Genomic DNA, 22,988 nt, shown 5'->3' with positions numbered 1-22,988 from the left:
AGCTTATTATTTCATCATCGCTATGCGAACTAGGCTGATTTCCACAACAAGTTTGGTTTAGGTAATAAAATGAAAACATTCATTTGAACTACTTTTGGGTACCTTGTTAACATTACAACATGACATCCATGTCTTAAGCATTGCTACGTTTTGGAAATGGCAAAGATCTGCTTGACACATTAAAGTTACTTACCTTACAGATCACAAAGTCTGCTAATTTACAACCCATTCATATGCAAATAAGTTTGATACATACACTGGCTTGTCTGGCTGTCATGTTTTTATTTTAACCTGCCCTTCCCTTATCTACACTGATATAATATCATTTCACTAGTCCTTTACTATGATTTTTTTTTAAATATATCTCGCATAGCTCATTAGTACTCCCTTGTGGTTGAATATATATGTATCTATTGTAGGTCCTAGGATACAACAATGAATAATGTGAAACAAATAAATACAATCAAAGGATACCTTACAATACTGAACACCTTGTGAAACAGCTGTGAAAACCAACCTGCCAATATTTAAGATTTGAATACATAAACTTTGATCATTTCTGGTACAGTTGTGTCATTAATTTATTTTCACAGATTTTTTGTACACTCACATGACAATCATTAATTAAAATACTGATTTCTGATGTGTGGAATATGGAGGAGGTGGTTGCTGTGTGGGTGGGAGGTTCTGCCTGTCACTTGTTCTCAACAGGCAGCCAGTCTCGGAAAGGGAACTTGAAGAGGGAGACTGCAAAGTCCAGGCACTGCTGCTCTCTTTGTTCTGAGTGTTTGCAGTGCTAGTGTTTTTGGTTAATCTGTGTATCTCACATATTATGTGCCCAGTATAATACAGCAAAACACTTTATTAGCAGATAATGACAACAACAGTAGCTGTAGATTATGTAATGAGAAGTTGGAGGGTGGTTAGTAATGGAGGACATCATGTGGATCCACGTCTGGGTGTTGGGCAGAACCCCTAGCTCCTGGAGAACAGGAGCAGAGTTAAAGGGAACAGGTTGGGAGACAGAGACGTAAACAATCAAACACACAGGTTACATTTTACTGTGAGAAAATTTGATGGATAAGCGCAGTGTTATAAATGGGAGATATGTATTTTCAACACTTTCAGAAGGTATAGCCTACCTCAAGGGATACCTCTTGGGCTCGGACAGTCGATGGTCCTAAAGTCATTTGGAGAGGTAAATTGAAGAGGTACATTTTTATGAGCTCAGCATAACTACCATTTGGGATACCATGCTTTATCAAATGTCAACCAAAGCTTAACATACTTTGTCTATTGGGCTTCACTGAAGTGAGGAGCGTCAGTGCGTTTTGTGGTCGATCGTCCAACTGCTCCAACTGAAGAAGATTGTTGGCTTCCACCGAGGTAACCCTAGGAAGACAAAGTGAAAACTATCAGTGTTAGGGAAACTAAAACTAGCTTCAGGTTATTTGGTGTGCAAATGCAAATAGTTATTATCTGAGATTTTTTATATTCACTTTAACAGATAGTGACCCCAGCTAGGAGCGAAAGAGCAGCAAGGTTTCCCAGGTCTCGCCTTCCTTTTGTCCTTCCTCCAAACCAAGTCATTCGCCCGGATCTCGTAGCACTTGTTCCCCTTCTTGATTCTGCTCCGGGAGCTCTCCTTCTGTTTCTCCTGGGCCTTGTCGATGTTCAGTCTCATCTTCATTGATAAAAGGAATAAATGCAATTAAATTTCATATTTAAAATATCTCTTGGAGGGCCAGAAAATAAATTAACAGCGGACAATAATTTTTACCTGGTCAAAAACCTCCACATCCTTCTCAGTCGGTGCCTGAGGGTGGTCCTCAAAGGAATTCTGGTCTGGTTTGACGACTTCCAGCACATCAGGTGGGGTTTCAGTGATCTGAAAGTACGTTATACAAAAATAGCAATAGACAAACAACATCACTAAGTCAATCACACATTTGAAAGACTACTATATATGCAATAATTGTATATACAATTGCATTGTTTATCTCAGTCAACAGCTGTGGTTCCCGTCCGTACTATGTGGAGGCCTGGATGCTGCTGTTGGGTGCAAAGAGAATTACCTTCAGGTTGTTCTCCCACCCTTCCTGGTACCAATTAAGGGACTTGCCCATGGCAGTCTTGAGGGTCTGGTTGGTACATTCACCAAGCCTGGAGGAGGGGGTAAGAAAGCGATATCTATTGACAATGTTAGATATTGAAATATGTCTGATTATGTACCATGGGAAAACAAAAACAAATTGTAAAAAATAAATAAAACAAACCATTGGTGACAGAATATAACCCATAACATCCGTACCTTGTTCCAGCATTCATGACCTCGGTCACTCAAGATGACCTCAGGAGAACCGTGGGTGTTGAAGATGTCCACCATCGCCTTGGAGGTGGCCTCGCCAGTCTCGTCCTTGATGGGTATTATACAAAACGAAAATCTATGTTTGGTTCCAAGCACCCTTTTTATGGGTTACAGAAGGGACTTTAGAGTTAAGCACGCACTCTTCCTTTACTGACTTTAATGGGAATTGCCTCCACCCACTTGGTAAAGTAATCGGTCGCCGTCAGACACCAGCTGTTGCCATTCCTGGATTTCGTGAAGGGTCTGATGAAGTCCACATTTAAAGTTTTAGAGAGAAGAGTACTTTATTCTTACCCGTATCTGTGTCATACAGTATGCATATTTTCATACACACACACATTCTATAATATTGAACTCTGCTGTGGTCAAATAAAGCAACCATTACAAAACAACTTATTTGAATTGTGACATTTACCGATCATGTGGCATGGTGAAACAACTTTGATGGGCTTCAACTCCAGCGCCAGTCTTCACCCTCTCAAACTTCTGGCAGGCTAGACAGGGTACTGACCTTTAAGCAAAAAGTGACAACTTGAAACATTGTGTGCTCTCTGATATGACATTTATTGAGATCATAATAATTTCAGATAAAATAGAATGTGATTGAGAAACAAAAGGTTCTTGACTTGCCCAGCTGTTCACCTCTTTGACAATTCCCCGTCAGAAGAAGCGTAGGTTGGGCCTCCTGAGTGGCGCGGTGCTCTAAGGCACTGCATCACAGTGCTAGCTGTGTCACTCAAGATTTGGGGTTTGAGTCCAGGTTCTGTCGCAGCCGGTCGTGACCAGGAGACCCATGGGGCGGTGCACAATTGGCCCAGCTTCGTCCAGGTTAGGAGAGGGTTTGGCCGGTAGGGATGTCCTTGTCCCATTGTGCACTAGTGACTCCTGTGGCGGGCTGGGCGCAGTGCACACTGACATGGTCGCCAGTAGTATGGCTTCTGGCTGGCTTCTAGGTTAAGTGGGCATTGTGTCAAAAAGCAATGCGGCTTGGTTGGGTTGTGTTTCAGAGGACGCACAGTTCTCGACTTTTGCCTCTCCCGAGGCCGTACGGGAGAGGCAAGCATAGGTTGCTTTTTGCAATCATGCGCTTCACTCGGAAATTGCCTCCTTCTCCTCCTTAGTAAAAATCACCCTCCTGTGTGGCTGGCCATTCTTCCCCCATAAGGACATGTGATTGCATAACAATTTGGAAGAAAAGAGTTGTTGAAATAAGTCTAAGTACATTTACACTAATGTTTTTCTCTCTGTTTCTCCATCTCTCTCTCTGTCTGTCTTCCACTCTCTTCCCACCCCCCATAGCTAGATACCTCAATTTGACAATATCAATGGAGGCTGCTGTGGGAGGGACATCTCATGAAATGGCAGGAATTGAGTCAATTGAATGTTATCAACAACATGGAAACCACGTGTTTGATACCATTCCATTTACGCCATTCCAGACATTATTATGAGCCATACTCCCCTCATCAGCCTCCACTGAACTATATGTATAGCTAGCAACATGTAGATTACCAACTAGCTAAATGGAAAATGGTTGTTGAAAAATGGTTGTACATAGCTAAATCCATCCAGTTATCTAATAGAAGTTAACTGCTTAACATTACCCTGAATTGTGAATTTCTCTGAATGTTGCGCCTCTTGTCGAGATAAGTGGTGCCTTCATAGTACTTCGCCTGGATGGAAAGATAAAAGAAAATCTCCTCGAGGGATGCCATTGAAGTGCAAGCTACATACAAACAGAAAGCTACAATAACAGTTACAGTAGCTAGCTAGCTAGCTAACGTTAGCTAAATAAAACAATAGCTGGCAAGCTGACTAGGCAGGCTGAGGTAAATAAGTACAGTAGGTTAGCTAGCAATGTCAATCTAAAATCAGCTTAAATGATTTGTTCCTATTTAACAACATTTACTTATATAAAAACAACTATATGGTAAAGAAAGAGTGTTCTCTTTCCAATCTTTTCGGTCCTCTGAAGCAGCAGGTAGTCAGAAGGTTGGTATTGTCAAAAACACTGTCCTTGGAGAGCAATTCTGAGGCGGACTAAGCGAGCGTTTATTCGGTGAATTAGAACTAGTACTGTCCACATGCTCCTTCCTTCGCAACCGCTACAAGGTCAAATAGATCCAAGCAACCAGCATAGCAACGGATGCTTTGGTTCATTTCGTAATCTGATCAGAATTTTGTAAATTCTAGCAACAGCCCTATAAACAGAAGCTAGAACTCATCAAATTCCATTGTGACGCGGTGGGGACACTTTTTGGCAGGGGGACACTATTTGGCATGACAGGCCCACTCCTCATCCGATAGTCTCATCTCTAGCACTCCTCTCCTTCCTTTGTTCCCGGCCTGCACACCACAGCACACTGCACCACACCATCATGTCCAGGTCTGCCCTCTAGGGAACATAGCCTGGCAGGAGCCTTGTTTTCATAGCGCAGATTTCTTTAGTTTCTTCTTCTACTTGGGTTTTTGTCTGTACTGGTGCTGGCTAATTACCGGTGCATTCTCCTCCTGCCAACCACGTGCAGCTGTCGAGCACCCACCACCACCACCCCCTTTCTCCTCTCCCTCTTCCTGACTCCTCACTGCTAGCTCAGGAAGTATGGCATACAGTGGTGGAGAGAGCTGGGGTACAGATGTGTATTAATGAAGTGGTGAAGGGCAGGGGGTGACTCACAGAGAGAGAAAGAGAGGGAGGAAGAAGGAGAGAAAGTAACATCAGGGAAGGTGAAAAGAAAGCAGGATGCTATTTGCATGCAGAGAGAAAACCACTTCCACCAATGCCTTTTTCCTCTGTTTCTCTCTCTCTCTTTTTTTTTGCTCGCACTTTCTGACTTTCCTTTGCTTGCTTGCTCTTCCCTCCCTCTCCCTTCCCTCTCTCCCTCCTCTTTCTCCTTGCCTCTATCCTTCGCTCTCCAGCTTTCTGCCACTGCTGATTTGAATAATTCAGCACAAGCCGGTATTCTCCAGGGGCCCATTGTCTGTGCACGGGAGGAGAATGAGAGAGAGAAAGGGACAGAAAGAATAAAGGAGAGAGGTACAAAGGCAGGGCAGTGTGAGTGGTGGTGGGGGGGGGGGTTCCTGCCTACCTACTCACCTTGCTGTGGTGTAAATCAGTCCTAATGAGGCAGTGGAGGAATACCCAGGCCCAGCGACGGATTGCAGACCCCATCTGCACACACACACAAACACACCACTTCCATAACCTCCGGGAGTGTGTGCTCCAGCTAACGACCTTTGTGTAGTCACCTCTAAGTTCAATGCCATCCAACTGGAGCAGGCGTATCGGCATGAAGAGCAGTGGTCTGTAATGACAGAGCACACATACCCACAAACAATCTATGACACACGCAATCTATAATGTAATATAATCAACTGTAATCAGACCAACCCATGATACAATCAATAGCCCATCATTTTCCAACCAAAATGTTTTGTCCACTGAGTGCAATTTCTGCCGGAGTTGTAACCGTTAGGGCCTATGGGCTGTGGATTGCGAGCTGTGGACTTTGGTTCTATATTGTGGGGGTCTAACCTCCTATATGTCTGGAAAGGCAATGTGGTCTCAGGGCAATTCATATTATTCTGTATTTAAATCTGTGACTCCATTTAGCATGATATGTCACATTATGGATGGGGACGTATAGTATTGTACGTCTTTATCTGAGACCAGGTTGCTTGTTGCACAGCAACAACAAATCAGAATTATGGGAAGAATTTACGTTGGTGTTTAGGGGAACCAACGACAAAGGTTAAGTGAATTTAAGTAGTAGGTTTGCTAAAACACTACAGCTGTCCCTGACAAGACTACAACATGCAACCTCTGGACTGCTAGACTGTCGCGGATTACCCTCACCCATCCTCCCGGGCCAACCTCCCTACTTTTGTTTCTCTAGACCATTCGAGACCTTGGGACTATAAGGTTAATTGAGTTATTGACATAGCCCGGTTCTGTTCAATGTTCTATCTGCATTTTTGTCAAAATGTAGTTATTGACATGGCCTTGTTCTGTTGAATGTTCTCTACCTATATAGTACTTTAAATACCCCAATTAATGTTGTTAAATTTGAAATAATAAAATGTAAAAATTGCTGACACCATTCAAACCAACAAGGGTCTGGGCCTTTAAAGCCAATTACCTCAGAATTATCTTTTTGCAAATAGAACCTTATAGTCCCAAGCTCTCACATTATTAGGTATAATACATATTGGAAGTGCTCAGAAATATGTAAAGTCTGTAGCAGTGCGTGAGTAAAATCACCGGGGAAGCTATAAAAAGAGCCATATTACAACCTACAACCTGTGTTGTGATAATTGCGTTTTTTTTGCTCTATAACCAGTTAGTTCATGTGCCTTGCCACCGTGATATATAGGCCTAAGGCTGAGACAATGAGAAGACACACTGGCAGAATAAATTACTCCACACATTTGTTTCATCACAAAACCGGAGAGCAACATCAGTCCACAAAGCATTGTGCATGTAATGTTTCCATAATTTTCGGACTACTAAACAGCTATTGATTGAGATCCACGGAGAGTTACCGCAAGTCACAAAGAAAACAGGAGCTGTCTCCAATATTCCAGCACCATTTCAACTTCAACATTTTAACATCATCAAATCACCTATGCTTAGTCTAATACAGTGACAACTAAAAGATTCCACAAACAATTTAGTTTATGATTTGGCTGTCAATGGTTTCTCTGTGTGTGTGTGTGTGTGTGTGTGTGTGTGTGTGTGTGTGTGTGTGTGTGTGTGTGTGTGTGTGTGTGTGTGTGTGTGTGTGTGTGTGTGTGTGTGTTGACTCCCCCTACATGTAGAGAAAGGCAATGCCATCCTCCTCTCTTTCATGTTAACAAAACAGTCTATGACTCTGTCATGCGGTACACGCTTTTGGTTTTTGTTGTCCTAAGCTACCTAGCTAAAATGCTTGTTCACTAGCCTAACTTCCTTTCATGGGCAACTATAAGCCAGCTAGTTAACATTACACTACTACATCTAGCAACATATTGAACTTCTATCTTCTCAGGCCAGGGTACAATGTATGAATTTATGGTTGGATCAGAATCTCCATTATAATCATTGGCCAGTATGGAGAATTAAGTGAAAACGACAAGTCCAAATCCCTATCTCCATCCATGGCTAATTTCGGAAAGAGACAATTTTAGCTAGATAGATTGGCTATATTTTTATACGCTTTTTATCAAGGGAGGCCAAATGCTCGCTGGCTTCCCTTGCATTCAATGCTATGGGCGGCAACAACGTTATTCTCTTTTTTACCAGATAGCATCAGATAACGGGCACTGTTTTGCTCGCTTGAATGCTTTCTCTGGTGAGATACATTCAGCCTCTTGAGAATTGAAGGAAAATTATCAAACACAGAGAGACGAAAGATATTTTATGTTTTTTTCTTTGTAAATGTTTTGGTGAAAACTGGTTTCCCTTGGCATCCATGAATACACGCCACTGCGTTTAGTATATTTCGTATTGCTCTGCCGCCAGGCTGGGAGAGGAGACTACACTGTGAAGGCACAGGCCAGACATTGACAAACTGTTCCAGAAATACTTCATCAGCTCCAGACATCACAACACTATCTATCGCCGGAAAGACTGGGAACCAAGACTGCTGAATGCACAATAAAAAAACTCTCTCTCTCATTCTCTCTTTCTTTTTTCTCTTTCTCTCTCTCTGCTTTACATTTTTCTGTTGTTCTCCAAGTTTAAGTGTGTTTATGTTTTCACTTCTGACATGCATCCCCCCAGTCCACTCCTCCCCAACCACCAATTCCCAAGTTATAACCAGGAAGAGGGAAACTGTACAGCTTCTATATCTTTAGGATTATTTGGGGGGGACAGAAAAATGCCCCTCTTCACAAGCCCCCCTGCATTCCCTACTGGTGATTTATTCCTATTTATATCCACACCTTCATGAATATGGACCAATGAAGACGCTTTGTACTGTCTAGTGACTTCAGTCAAGTACTGCACTCTTAGGAGATGACATACTAGACCGTCAGATGTAACGTTTTATATGCATAGAAGGATTATAAAAAAAAAGACAACCACAAAATGTCTAGACATCAAAGGAATGATGCAGATGTTGTGAAAGGGCTTTCTGTGGTATGTTTTATGATTGAACAAGATAACTGTCAGGCATTTGGGTATAAAATATACATGTAGACGCTTGGGGGACGTGTCTTGGAGATTTTTTGACAATAAACCAAACATTGATAATTACGTCTATTAATAAATACAGTTGCATTTATAGCTTCTTGTTTTGGGTGAGAATCCCACACGTCTCTCCAGTAAAAAAAGCAATGATCCTGGTGGATTTGATATGATTACTTGTCTTTACAGAGTATGGTTTATTTGTGTCCCCCTGAGACAAAACATTTAATATTGCAATAATAAAATATTGTAAAACCTTTGCTGGATTGTTCATGGGAGAAAACAGGGAGGCATTTGGTGCAGTATACTGTAGGAAAATTAGCATAATAAACCAGGTTTATAAAATGAACTTAGGAAAGACTTGTAGAACCTGTGCTTTAGGGGCATCAAAGCTGCTCTTCTTCCTCAGGGCGTCTTCTTTTTCCTATCTGTCCCTCACTGTAGCGCTAGCTTTTCCAGAGATGTACCTTTCCCCTCCTCCCTCTAGTTAACAAGTCAACATCAGAAGGTGTGTTTCAGTTTGGTCACATACTATATCTCACATTAGCAAGCTGTACATGATGAATGAACCCACATGAGGATAATGGTAAAATAATCAGCTTTAGGTATTTGGCCAATGAATCTTACTGTATCCTGGGACCGAGGGGATAGCGGGAGGGAGTGAGGGAGAGAGAGAGAGATGGCAGCATTCCCTCCCCCATATGCTCCCCTAAACACAACAAAGGCAACATAACCAACAAAAACGGGTCACAACTCCTGCAGCTCTGTCGCACGTTCGGTATGTACATTGTCAATGGTAGGCTTCAAGGGGACTCCTACGCTAGGTACATCTATAGCTCATCTCCTGGCAGTAGTACTATAGTCTACTTTATCCATGACCTCATCCCAGAGTCTCTCAGAGAGTTCACAGTCAGCCCACTGACACCCCTATCAGATCACAGATAAATCACAGTCTACTTGAACAGAGCAGTATTCAATCATGAGCCATCAAAGCCAAAGGAATTGAATAATATAAAAAAATGCTATAAATGGAAGGAAAGTAGTGTGGAAACCTACCAAAAAAGAATTAGGCAATAACAAATTCAACCCATTTAGACAAATTCCTGGACAAAACGTTTAACTGTAATAGTGAAGGTGTAAACTTGGCAGTAGAAAACCTAAAAAGCATATTTGACATCTCAGCTTCCCTATCAAATAAAAAAAATGTGAATCAGACAACCTAAGAAAACCTACAGACACAGAAAACCTGAGCCTACACCAATCACTAAAACAATACAGAAATACACTACAGTGTAACGGTTGTCGTCTGGAATGGAGGACCAAAACGCAGCAGGAATGTGGATGCTCATCTTGATATTTATTTGAAATCAAAGTGAACACCAAAATAACAAAACAACGACCTCATGAACAACAAAACAGTCTTGTAAGGCTCACACAGGCAAAACAAGAAACAATCTCCCAAAAACACTAAACCAAACACATACCCATATATAGGACTCTCAATCAGAGGCAACGAGAAAACACCTGCCTCCAATTGAGAGTCGAACCACCCATTAACCTACACATAGAAATACACCAACCCCGAAAGAACATAGAAGTACAAAACATAGAACATAAACCAAAACCCGGAAATAATAAATCAAACGCCCTACTAACTAAACCACCACCCCGAACCACATAAAACAAATACCCTCTGCCACGTCCTGACCAAACTACAATAACAATTAACCCTTATACTGGTCATGATGTGACATACAGAGAAAAAAGGAACAGTACATCAGAAATCAGCTCAATGTAATTGAAGAATCCATAGAATCTAACCACTTCTGGGAAAATTGGAAAACACTAAACAAACAACAACACAAAGAGTTATCTTTCTAAAACTGAGAGGTATTGATAAACCACTTCCCCAATATGTTTGGCTCTTTAACAAAGAACAAACAGCAAAAACATATACATGATCAAATACAAATCTTAGAATCAACTATTAAATACTACCAGAATGCACTGGATTCTCCAATTACATTGAATGATCTACAGGACAAAATACAAACCCTCCTATCTAAAAAGGCCTATGGTGTTGATGGTATCCTAAATGAAATGATAAAATATACCGACCACAAATTCCAATTGGCTATACTTAAGTTCTTTAACATCATTCTCAGCTCTGGCATCTTCCCCAATATTTGGAACCAAGGACAGATCACCCCAATCCACAAAGTGGAGACAAATTTGATCCCAATAACTACCAGGGGATTATCATTAACAGCAAACTCTTACATTTGCTCAGTAAAAACAAAGTACTAAGCAAATGTCAAATTGGCTTTTTACCAAATAACAGACCACGTATTCACCCTGCACATCCTAATTGACAAACAAACAAACCAAAACAAAGGCAAAGTCTTCTCATGCTTTGTTGATTTCAAAAAAGCTTTTGACTCAATTTGACATGAGGGTCTGCCATACAAATTGACAGAAAGCGGTGTTGGGGGAAAAACAAACAACAAGTACGCAGTTAAAATTGGCAAAAAAACACACATTTCTTTCTACAGGGCCGTAGCATGACACAGGAATGCAACTTGAGCCCCACCCTCTTCAACATATATATCAACATATTGGCAAGTCATTAGAACAGTCTGCACCAGTCGGCCTCACCCTACTAGAATCTGTCAAATGTCTACTGTTTGCTGATGATCTGGTGCTTCTGTCCCCAACCAAGGAGGGCCTACAGCAGCACCTAGATCTTTTGCACAGATTCTGTCAGACCTGGACACTGTAAGTAAATCTCAGTAAGACAAAAATAATGGTGTTCCAAAAAAGTCCAGTTGCCAGGACCACGAATGCAGATTCCATCTAGATACTGTTGCCCTAGAGCACACAAAACACGATACATACTTCGGCCTAAACAGCGTCACAAGTAACTTCCACAAAGCTGTGAACGATCTGAGAGACAAGGCAAGAAGGGCCTTCTACACCATCAAAAGGAACATCAAATTTGACATACCAATTTGGATCTGACAAAAAATACTTGAATCAGTTATAGAACCCATTGCCATTTATGGTTGAGAGGTCTGGGGTCCGCTCACCAACCAAGAATTCAGAAAATGGGAGAAATACCAAATTGAGACTCTACATGCAGAATTCTGCAAAAATATCCTGAGTGTACAACGTAAAACACCGAACAATGCACGCAGAGCAGAATTAGGACGATACCTGCTAAAAGAGACGTTCAATTCTACAACCAACTAAAAGGAAGTGATTCCCAAACCTTCCATAACAAAACCATCACCTACAGAGAGATTAACCTAGAGAAGAGCCCCCTAAGCAAGCTGATTCTGGAGCTCTATTCACAAACACAAAAAGACCCTGAAGAGTCCCAGGACAGCAACACAATTAGACCTGACCAAATCATAAGAAAACAAAAAGATAATTATTTCCAATTTGTCAAGTAATTATCAAAAAAACAGAGCAAACTAGAATGCTATTTGACCTTAAACAAAGAGTACACTGTGACAGAAGGAAAACTTTGAAAACTTTTGAGCATAGCCTTGTTATTGAGAGAGGCTGCTGTATGCAGACATGGCTCTCAAGGAAAGACAGGCTATGTGCACACTACCCACAAAATGAGGTGGAAACTGAGATGCACTTCCTAACCTCCTGCCAAATGTATGACCATATTAGAGACACATATTTCACTCAGATTACACAGACCCACAAAGAATTTGAAAACAAATCCAATTCTGATAAACTCCCATATCTATTGGATGAAATACCACAGTGTGCCATCACAGCAGCAGGATGTGTGACCTGTTGCCACAAGAAAAGGGCAACCAGTGAAGCACAAACACCACTGTAAATACAACCCATATTTTGGTTTATTTATTTTCCCTTTGTATTTTAACTATTTGCACATCGTTACAACAGTGTAAATATCCATAATATGACATTTGAAATGTCTCTATTCCTTTAGAACTTTTGTGAGTGTTAATTTTTATTTGTTTATTTCACTTTTGTTTATTATCTATTTCCCATGTCAATAAAGCCCTTTCAATTGAATTGAATAGAGAGAGCGAAAGAGGGAGGGAGGGAGGGATGGGTGGGCGGCCCTTTGCCAGTAACTCTGTCCAGGAGTTAAATGTTTACACTCTATGAAGACAAAGCCATAAACTAAGATTAATTGGCTCCACATGTTGATAAACTCTTGACCCCCTCCTTTTTGTCTGGGGGGTCACCTATTGCAAACCGGCTCTGCCAAGAACATATACTGGGGCAATAAAGACTATGCATGACAAATTGGACCATTTCATTATTTTGTGAAATAATGTAAAATAATGACAAATGTTGGGCAAAGTGAGATTTGGTGAGATTTTGTTTCAAGCTTCCTGGTTCTGAGTTATTTTGTTGGCTTGTGTCCTACAGATTGATTATATATGTTATGATTTTCCTTATGGCAATTATAGAGATCAGTATTCTGCTGCTGCCAACCAGTACTGATGCAATCTGTGTGGTCAGCACTATGAGGTCTTGGACTGAACACAGTCCACAAGAAAGAAAGAAAGAAAGAAAGAAAGAAAGAAAGAAAGAAAGAAAGAAAGAAAGAAAGAAAGAAAGAAAGAAAGAAAGAAAGAAAGAAAGAAAGAAAGAAAGAAAGAAAGAAAGAAAGAAAATGTCTCAACATCTGCCTTGCAGCTGGGAGGATTTTGGAGAGAGAAAGAGACACCAGGAGAACAAGCAATTAAACATAAAGGGAAGGGGGACCTTGGGGACAGAGGAGCCAAAATGGCAGGACTGGAACAAAATGGCAGGGGTGAGGGAACACCAGCGCATTTACCTGCTGAAGTCAGACAGGTTGAATATGCCATGCCATTCACAACCTAATCTTGGTGCACCATAGCTACAGAGAGGTCAGTAGTGGTAGCCAGGCTGGGTGTTTTAGCTTGCTGCCTTGGCACTCACAGCACTGAAGTACCCCTTCCTTTCCTCTGACTTGGCTAGTTGGCTGTGTGGCTGGCTGTGTGGGGGGCCCAGCCGTCACTCCTACAGGGCCTGACAGTAATCAGGAGGAGAAGTGAGTGCTGAGGAAGGGTCAACAGTAACAAACCCTGCTCTTCGTTTAAGCCAGATTAAGCAGATTGCTTATTGCCAATGACATAATTTAGATGAATGGTGGTTGTAATCCATCAAACGGTTGTGTGTGTGTGTGTGTGTGTGTGTGTGTGTGTGTGTGTGTGTGTGTGTGTGTGTGTGTGTGTGTGTGTGTGTGTGTGTGTGTGTGTGTGTGTGTGTGTGTGTGTGTGTGGTGAGGAGGGAGGGAGGGAGGGTGGTAGGGTGGAGAGAGAGGGGGCTCAGGGAGTAAAACCCTCTCAGTGCCTGGCTGCCAGTAGAGATCCCATCACCCTACACCTGTTAACAACCCCAATCCTGCAGTGTGAACAGTAAATTGATCGCTTTATCGGAGAGAGGAAACAGGGCCAGAGAGAGGAAGGGAAAAATAGTAAAATAGAGAGAGGGTTATTCTGATTTGAGTGTTAGAGGGACAAGGCCCTCCGGACATGATGGATGAGCTAGGGCTCTGGGGAGACAGGTCACCACAACACAGATCACCACCACTACACAGATCACCACCACAACGGTCACAGCCTAAGACTGGGGCAACAGGGACATCTAGTGGTGGAGCCAGGAGCACGCAGGACCTACTACATGTGAGTAGCGAATGACAGGGGTAAGACAGGAACAAACTAATGCCTCTGTGTCAACTTCAACCTAGTCCTGAATGAATCACATTTTGAGAAGCCAATGTCTACAGTTACTGTGCTGCTTTGGAGAATAATAGCTCTTGATATGTCACAGGTTCTTAAGCATTTCATTAATGAACACCTAAAGCATTGTATCTATTCAAAACAATGCCAACAACCTTTATGTATGTGCAGTGCCACTTTACAGTCAATGACAGGAAGTACTTCAGTTCTCCACAACAACCTAAAGTATATTGTAGTAGTATATATAAAATAATAATTTGCTCCAGACATGTGATAGAGATCAGTGTAAATATGCTGCTGGAAGATATTGTAGAATATCTTTAGTTTATTTCTCTCCCCTTGCTGAAACAGGCCCCGTGACTGAATACCAAGAGCAATGTGTTAGCACTTACAATTAAGAGGAGCCAAACATGCACTGTGTGATTACTTTAATGTGAGCTTCATCTGCACACACAGAGCTGTTGGAATTAGTCATGGTTTTATGGATGCTAGTGGGACTTTTTCATCAAAAGTACCAAGTCTCAGTTGAAGCATATGATTATGTGAACCTGTACATTCTAGTGTGGAACTAGTGTGAAACTCCAGATAAAATACTGACAGCCAGATAAGGTGTTTCTGCCTTTGATTGGTAATTGCATTTGTAGAGATTAGGCCAAAAATAATCAATTTCATATTAACTTATAAATAACTATACCACCACACTTTATTTTTCCATGTGGAAAAAGCATATCTTTCTCTAGTTCTATTTTTTTTAACCCGTCTCCAAGGAAACCGTTTCCCTCCACACAGGGAGTATGAAGGTAAGGAAGCACATATCATTAGACAATCCTTTCATTGGACTCTCCTCTCCCTATCATCTCACCTGGCAACAAACAACCTTTCTTCTTGTCACATTGTTAGTCCTCAACTCCCAAGATGCGATGCAATGCGCACGCACGCACACACACACACACACACACACACACCACCTCCACACTTCCTCGGCATCATAGAATAGTTTTTCTAGAGTCCTCCCTCCTTCCCTTTCCACTCTGAACATTGTGTCTCTAACGAGTCACGTCCATCTAGCAATTATTATGAAATTAAAGCTATTTTCCATTGCCAGTGTTTGCCCCGGTAATAACCGCGGTGAGATAGGCTTCATTCATTTAGCATTTTAGTTCAGCTCAATTCCGGTCGCATTAGGCAGAGGAGCAAAATCAGAGTGTCACTCAGATATTCAGCTTAATGGTTTGGTGAAGGCCTGGGATTTCTTTCCCTTCCTTTCGCGATCTTCTTAAACCTATCTCCCTGCCAATTATGCCTTTTAATCTATATGTAGATAATGGTGTCCAGGACCTCCCTGTTGAAATGTCAGGTGTGAAGAGGTTATTAGCTAACTTTTAATTACTGTCCATCATTCAGCGCCATGCCTGATAGATTGGGCCTCTCTGCCTGTCCGCTTATCTAGTCTCGCTATGTTGGCTGGAGGCGGGGGTTAAGGCGACCATTTAAAAAGCACTGTGACTCTGAATTAATATCACAATTTTAATATCACAAAAGGACTGCGGTGTGGAGAAATGAGACAGGGGGAGGAGGGGGAAGTTAGACAATGTAAAATAAAACCATTTTACCATTTGACAGATTGTGTCAAATGGTAAAATTGAGAATATGAGGGGAGAGAGAGAGAGCGAGAGAGAGAAATAGAGAGAAAGAGGAAGAGAGAGAGAGAGAGAAAGTGAGAGAAAGAGAGATAAGGAAAGGAGGAAGGAAAGGAAAGAAAAATGAGGGGAAAGAAAATCATTGTAGGGGTTGGCTCTGGAGCAGCATCTTTAGCCACAGGTGGAGTTTTTTTCATTCGTTTTTTAATGTCATCTTTATTTAACTAGGCAAGTCAGTTAACCCTCCTGTTGTGTTCCGCTCGAATTGGACCGACAAGTTCTCTCTGAAAAATGTAGTTAATTTAATCTGATTGTCATAAGGTTCCATGACTTTGTCCACACAGGGCATCTGAACACACAAAATACAATTTGATGATTTTCATTACATTTTTGGTGTTTTATTTAACTTTTGTACACTTGTGGTGTTCCAGGTCAAAAATGACCGGTCATTACAAATGAATGGGTGAGACTACAATTAGTGTATAAAACTGAGTTCAGGCACATGTCCATTCATCAGATGGACACACTTCCTCTCCCAGACCCCACATGCATGTGTGTTTGAGCACACACACACACACACACACACACACACACACACACACACACACACACACACACACACACACACACACACACACACACACACACACACCTCACTCCCCTTCTTGGCTTCCATGTCAACCCCCACGGGAACCTTTCCCCAATAGATTCTTTCCCTCGCGGGAACCACACCTGTTGGCATTCTCACAAACAATCTAGAACATTGTTTCAATAATATATAGAACTTTTCTCGCAGCTCTGGTATATAAAGCTTTTTTTTTGCTCACAAATCATATCTGTGGCAGCACAATGGCCAAACGATATACTGTATGTGAGGCTCTTGATCATATCTTTAATCATGACACTGGTGAGGAGGAGAGAGGCCAGGAAACTGATAGGGAAGTAGTCTGTGATAAATAGCACAATATGTTTAATCTGAGTATTTGCTATAGTCAAAATAATAAAGACATTATGCTTTTTTTTACTCAAAAACGAGTTGTATGAGCTCAGGTCAATGAGGCCTACAGGCCATGAATAGCAAATAGCAAAAGATCTAACACAACATTAGGTGATAATATATGTATTATTATGGATTTATAATCAGCTATAATGGGGCGGTCATTTTGGACCGGGAACACATAATTATTTAACATGAAACAAACACAACAGGAGGATTAAGAACAAATTCTTATTTACAATGACGGCCTACCCCGGCCAAACCCGGACGACGCTGGGCCAATTATGCGTAGCCCTATGGGACTCCCAATCACGGCCGGATGCGATACAGCCTGGAGTTTAATGTTCGAGGAAGTATAGGTAGCTTAGTTCTATGATCAGTGGTTCAGACATTCACAGTTTCTCAATCAAATCTGATGCAGATAAAACACAAAGTCATGCAAAGTGCACCGTCCATCTATTCATATAGACACACACACTGACACATTCACACCTGCCCTTCACTGTCACACACAGGCAGCCTGACTGAGAGATCACCCTTTTTGAATCTTTTTAATCGCAGAGATTTCCTCTCTCTCTCTTTCTCTCTCTCCCCTCATCGCATCTCACATACAGGAACCTCCATACATAGAACCATTTTCCTGTAGTCTTGGCCTGGTGTAAAAGCCCTTATTGTATTTCCAAAAAGCCTCCAACCCCTGACCCAATTATTTCCCCCCACCCCCATTCAACCTCCCTAATACTTCTTGTCTTAAAGCCCAAAATAATATGACCACTGCCCACTGAGGCTCAGAGCTCAGTATGTATCCGTTAGCAACATAATAACCTGCAGATGACTTTGGCTGAATTTCTGACACAGGAAAGAATATGAGATTACCTAGCAATAAGAACATTTACAATAATTAAAGGAAAACAGGTCTTTTGTTGTGTTGAGAATTTTTATTCTATGGGTGAGATGTTAAAAGAGTACTCTTGCGGTTAAACGTTTAAAAAGCTGTTTGCTTCTCAATGTCATGGGATTGGAATTCGTGCATAATCACACTTGATATTATGAGAATACTGCAAATGACATGTCTGCAATTACACATAGCTCTCTCTCTCTCTCTCCCTTTATTCATAATATAACACAGAATATATTGCTCTTGGCTGCACATGCTATTTCTCTTTCCTAAGTGTGTGTGTGTGTGCGTGTGTGCATGTGTGTGTGTGCGTGTGAATACCCCTTGGCTGTAGAAATACACAGAGTGTCAAACATAAAGCATCCAAATGAATTTATTAGAGGTGATATATCTAGGCTTGTGTGTTGCTGCGTCTTGTGAGAAGATGCAGAGAGAGGAAGGAGAGGAGGGGTAATGTCTCAGCCTTAATGAATCCTAAACATGTCGGCAGTCCTGAAGTCTGTCGATTATGTGTTGTTACTTTACTGGTTAATCTGTACATGTAGTTCTCAGATTTAAATGGAATTGTGTTCTTTTTTATGTTGTTTTTTTATCCCACCATTTTCAATCAGGTGCTATCTAGAACCAAAAAGGGTTCTTCGACTGTCCCCATAGAGAACCCGTTGAAGAACTCCTTTTGGTTCCAGGTACACCCTTTTGAGTTCCATGTAGAGCCCCTTCCACAGAGGCTTCTTACATGGAACCCAAAAGAGTTGTACCTAGAACCAAAAATGGTTCTACATGGAACCAAAAAGGGTTCTCCGATGGAGGCTACAAAACCCTTTTGGAACCCTTTTCTCTAAGAGTGTAGAGAATTGAAATGTGAAGTGTTTCTGTGGTAGGGTATGTGTTTTATTTGAGAGTGTGATAGGTTATGTGTGCACATTTTCCAGTCTCCCAGAGTGACCAATCAAAACCCTGGAACATGGTCATTACTATTAACGTTGTGCCCATGGTATTAAACCCTGTGTATTAAACCATAGACGCTTCATCATAATCTTGTTGAGACTTAGTGCACTCCTGGATTTAAGAGGGGAGTTACAACCTGTAATGTAAAACATGTTTGTTAAACAGCCTTGGCACACAAACACATACATGTTGTGTTTATTGGCTGTTTTAGAGAACTGAGGAATGACGCTATTGAGGTTCAGAATGCGCCAGTACAGGTTTTGTATAATTTGCCTGTGCTTTGCACTCCTTTCGCCTCTCCCTTTGCACTCACTAAGCCACCTCCCTTATCCCCCCTCCTGTTTTTCCTTGCCTAATGCCTGAGGTAATGAGACACACACAAACAAAAATACAGATATGTGCTTAATCAAACACACAGTGAACTGTGCTTCTGCTTCTCCTCTAGGATGGGAAAGACCGCAAAACACAGTCTGAGTATTGTAGGTTTCTGATATGATATGATCACCAATGTGTTTGCTAGATAAACATATAGTGTATAAAAAGCATAAAGCTGATAGATATTCGAAATCACAAGCATTCCTTAAACATTCCTATAAGCTCCCATGCACAACTGCACACAGCCTCGCACGTGCAGCCTCACAGATACAGCGAGAGTGATCGCTATTCAGCCCTTGAACTGCCTTTGATCATATTTACTATTTTAGACTCTATAGAGCCAGGCACTGCCACAATGATTAGAGCATTGGGGAAATAAATATTTCCCAAGCTTAGTTTCTCTCTCCTCCCTTGCCATCTTTAACAGCTTACAGACAAATTACGTTTGAGGCGATCTGCTGTCATTCCAGCGGACAGCCTCTCCGTGATGGAGGCTCTGGTTACAGAGCACAGCTCCTGCACTTCACACACAGACAGAAACACACACACACACACACTACACACACACACACACACACACACACACACACACACACACACACACACACACACACACACACACACACACAAGCATTCCGAGAAGAGAAGAGGAGAGAAGAGGAGAGAAGCAGAAAAGGAGGGAGCTGAGAAAGAAAAATAATTGGTCAAATCGGAAACATTCTTGCTAGATGAGATCATTTGGACAATGTTAATAATTATTTCTAGCCAACATGCTTTTCCTTTTTTAGTCTTTCTCCTCTATGTCTCCCTCCGTACACCACTCATATGCATAACTGATGTAGGACTCCAATCCATACAGCATATTTATTTTATTTTATTTATCGAATCTGTATTTTACCAGTCAGGTCAATTAAGAATTCTTATTTACAATGACGGCCTGGCAAAATGACAGGTATCAGAGTGAATACCTAAAAAGTCAAGTTTACTGTGCAAAAAAAAAATACAAGAAACTCTGATGAATATGCATTTGCGTGCTTACATATTAAACTTCAAACAGTACTGCAAATGAAAATGATATTTTGTAAGCTGAGTTGCCACTATGATATGGTAATGAATAAAGGTGTAGCGTGTAAATCCATTCCTGGGCTGTTCTGTGAAGGGGTCCTGTGTGTTTTGACTCTGTGTGCTGAGCTCTGTGGTGAATTAGCGGTGACCTATGGAAACCCAGCGTCATCTGGATCACATTGGGCTAAAACGGAGAGCAGAACCCCTTTGTCTGAGACAGGGGAGGTGGGAACAGAGTTCTACCAGGAGGGAGCCGGGTGGGGACACTGGTGCTTCTACTCAAGCCTGTCTGTATATGTGTCAATGTGAAATACAATACCTTGCCTCTTTCTAATCAAATCAAATCAAAATCACAGTTTATTGGTCACATACACATATTTAGCAGATGTTATTGTGGGTGTAGTGAAATTCACACACACACGCACGCATGCACACACACACACACACACTTTCCAGTCAATGTTTAAAATGGTGTGCAAGTACCAAATCTCTATTTACCCCAAGCAAAGAAATTAAGTGCAAATAAGTAGTGCAGAAGTCTCTGTGGTTAATTTGATATTGGTTACCACTGTACACATGGTGGCTGGATAGCTTTACCATTAGAGAGAGAGTTTCTCAGTCCCACAGCCTTTAACAGAAAGGTAAAAGACTGTGGTCTCCATGGCAACAATGATGGCAGGAAAAAGTGTTCCAGGAGCTCTGTTTTTGTGAGCACTCCTGAACTGTTTTTCATAAATCAATAAATCATCTCACAATGTCTATTATCACCATTGTCAGAAAAGTCAGAGTATGAACAAATTATGATAATCTACATCAATGAAAAAAAAAATGTTTTGCAAATGGTCGCAATTAGCTACAGCTCTTTGATGAGTTACAATAATGAGGGCTATGTGGGTGTGTGTGTCAGAGAGAGAGAGAGAGAGAGAGGGGGGGAGAGAGAGAGAGGGAGGGAGAGAGAGAGAGAGAGAGGGGGGAGAGAGAGAGGGAGAGGGGAGAGAGAGAGAGAGAGAGAGAGAGAGAGAGAGAGAGAGAGAGAGAGAGAGAGAGAGAGAGAGAGAGAGAGAAAGAGAGGGAGGGAGGGTGGGAGAGAGAGAGAGAAAGAGAGAGAGAAAGAAAGAGAGAGAGAAAGAAAGAGAGAGGGAGGGAGATGTGGAAAGAAACGAGTGAGTGACTTGTTGTGACTAACTCCTGCGTGAGACACAGATGGTTCCCTAGTACCTACAGATGTTGGATCTTAATTTGATCACCCTGATGCAGAATAACTTTTAAACTTGTAGTGTATGAGGTTTAAAAATAATTTCCACTTTAATTTCCCTTGTAAAAAATGTATCAACCCATTAATTAGAGCACACTGCTTCAAATTAAGATCCTACATCTGTACATTGATCTGTATGACTACTATTTTAACCATATCTGTATGAGGGTGAAAAGCGTATGTGATTTTCAGCTTATTGGCTCAAACTGAGCCAAAGAGCTTTGGAGCACTTACTGTAAGAGCATGATCCAGGAAAATGTAAAATCCTTATTATAATCAAGAGCCCAGAGAGTACTGGTCAATGTACAGATGTTGGATCTTAATTTGAGCCAGATCGCAACAGCAGGAAAATAATCATGTTGCATATAATTATTGGACATTTTTGAAGGTATTGATAAATTTTTTGTAAGGGAAAATCAAGTCTTAAATTTCAAAGTGGAAATGACAAACATCAGGAGTATTTTTAAACTTAAAATACATTACAAGTTTTAAATGTTCTGCATTGCAGGAAAGTTGTCCTACAACAGGGTGATCAAATTAAGGTCCTACATCTGTACAATTGCACCACTGCCAGAGGGATTCACAAAGACCACAATATACCCTGCACTTTTCCCTTAAAAGGAGTGTGTGTGCGTGTGTGTGTGCGAGATCTCCTGCTATTATGATTTGTATAGCCATTTAAGGCCATGTGATTTCAGATCATATTAGTCCTTCACATCCCAGGTGGCTGACTTAACCCAGGATAAACATCTTTTTAAAGTGGAATAAATGACTCATGTAATGGGATTAAAAATTGAGTAAAATATAGCTTTCTTAAGTCATAATTGTGTATAAATTCACACAAATCCCCAAAGTACATGCAGTGCTTGGTCAAAATGGTATTGCCCAATCATAATATATTATATAATCACTTTAGGCGCCATCTATAGAAATTGTGTTCAAGATAAAATGACAGTACTATCATCCTTATTAGGAGTGTTGCAGACCTTGCCCTGGAATGTGTGTAGGGATGGGAGGGCACATCAGTCCAGGAGAACAGCATGGTCTTATTCTGACCTAATACCTAACCTGGCTAACACACCTGATGAAATGGGATACACCAAGCCCAATCACACCTTCCCCATTGGGCACAGACATCAATTCCACGTTGGTTCGATGTCATTTCATTGAAATGACGTGGAAACAATGTTGATTCAACCAGTGTGTGCCCAGTGGGTTATGACCAAGCAGTTGAGCTATCACGACCAGAAGAGAGTGTGATCTAAGCAGGCCAGGCTTATTTGGATCTGCCTTACCTGGGGCGTTACTGCCCCCTGCTGTTAAACACTAAGAATAAAATATAAGACATGGCGGGTGGGGGGACCTTGGACCATGATAGAGCACTCTGTCCCATTATGCTGCCTCTGTGCACACAGGCAGCGCCATTGAGAGCATCTCCCTTTTGACATAGTCAAAGTTCTTATTCTACTACTTCTGAGTTGGTAAAGAAACTAAAGGGTGCATACTGCCACCTGGAG

The 22,988-nt window shown here is 41.5% G+C and overlaps 1 protein-coding gene across 5 annotated transcripts in view; it reads right to left on the bottom strand.

Annotated features, from left to right (window-relative positions):
- Positions 1–556: 556 nt before the first annotated feature.
- LOC106580378 (uncharacterized) overlaps positions 557–22,988 on the bottom strand; it is a 38,040-nt gene continuing 15,608 nt past the window's right edge. Inside the window, exons 3-14 of one of the 5 annotated variants that reach the window (XM_045703118.1) lie at positions 5,466–5,673; positions 3,973–4,041; positions 3,011–3,520; positions 2,784–2,879; positions 2,509–2,611; positions 2,312–2,416; positions 2,076–2,163; positions 1,781–1,888; positions 1,500–1,684; positions 1,289–1,392; positions 1,143–1,180; positions 557–982 (exon numbers count right to left, since the gene is read on the bottom strand). In XM_045703118.1, the coding sequence (XP_045559074.1) occupies positions 824–982; positions 1,143–1,180; positions 1,289–1,392; positions 1,500–1,684; positions 1,781–1,888; positions 2,076–2,163; positions 2,312–2,328 (699 nt within the window). In that variant the 5' untranslated portion in view covers positions 2,329–2,416; positions 2,509–2,611; positions 2,784–2,879; ... (1 more) ...; positions 3,973–4,041; positions 5,466–5,673 and the 3' untranslated portion in view covers positions 557–823. Of the gene's footprint in view, positions 983–1,142; positions 1,181–1,288; positions 1,393–1,499; positions 1,685–1,780; positions 1,889–2,075; positions 2,164–2,311; positions 2,612–2,783; positions 2,880–3,010; positions 3,521–3,972; positions 4,042–5,465; positions 5,674–22,988 lie in introns of those variants that run through there. The other 4 variants (XM_045703117.1, XM_045703119.1, XM_014161374.2 and 1 more) reach the window with 4 other exon arrangements.

Source organism: Salmo salar, chromosome ssa20 (assembly GCF_905237065.1).
Source record: "Salmo salar chromosome ssa20, Ssal_v3.1, whole genome shotgun sequence".
Classification (NCBI taxonomy): Eukaryota; Metazoa; Chordata; class Actinopteri; order Salmoniformes; family Salmonidae; genus Salmo; species Salmo salar.
The sequence above is the reverse complement of the archived record's forward strand: the minus strand, read 5'-3'. Positions and strand labels throughout refer to the sequence as shown.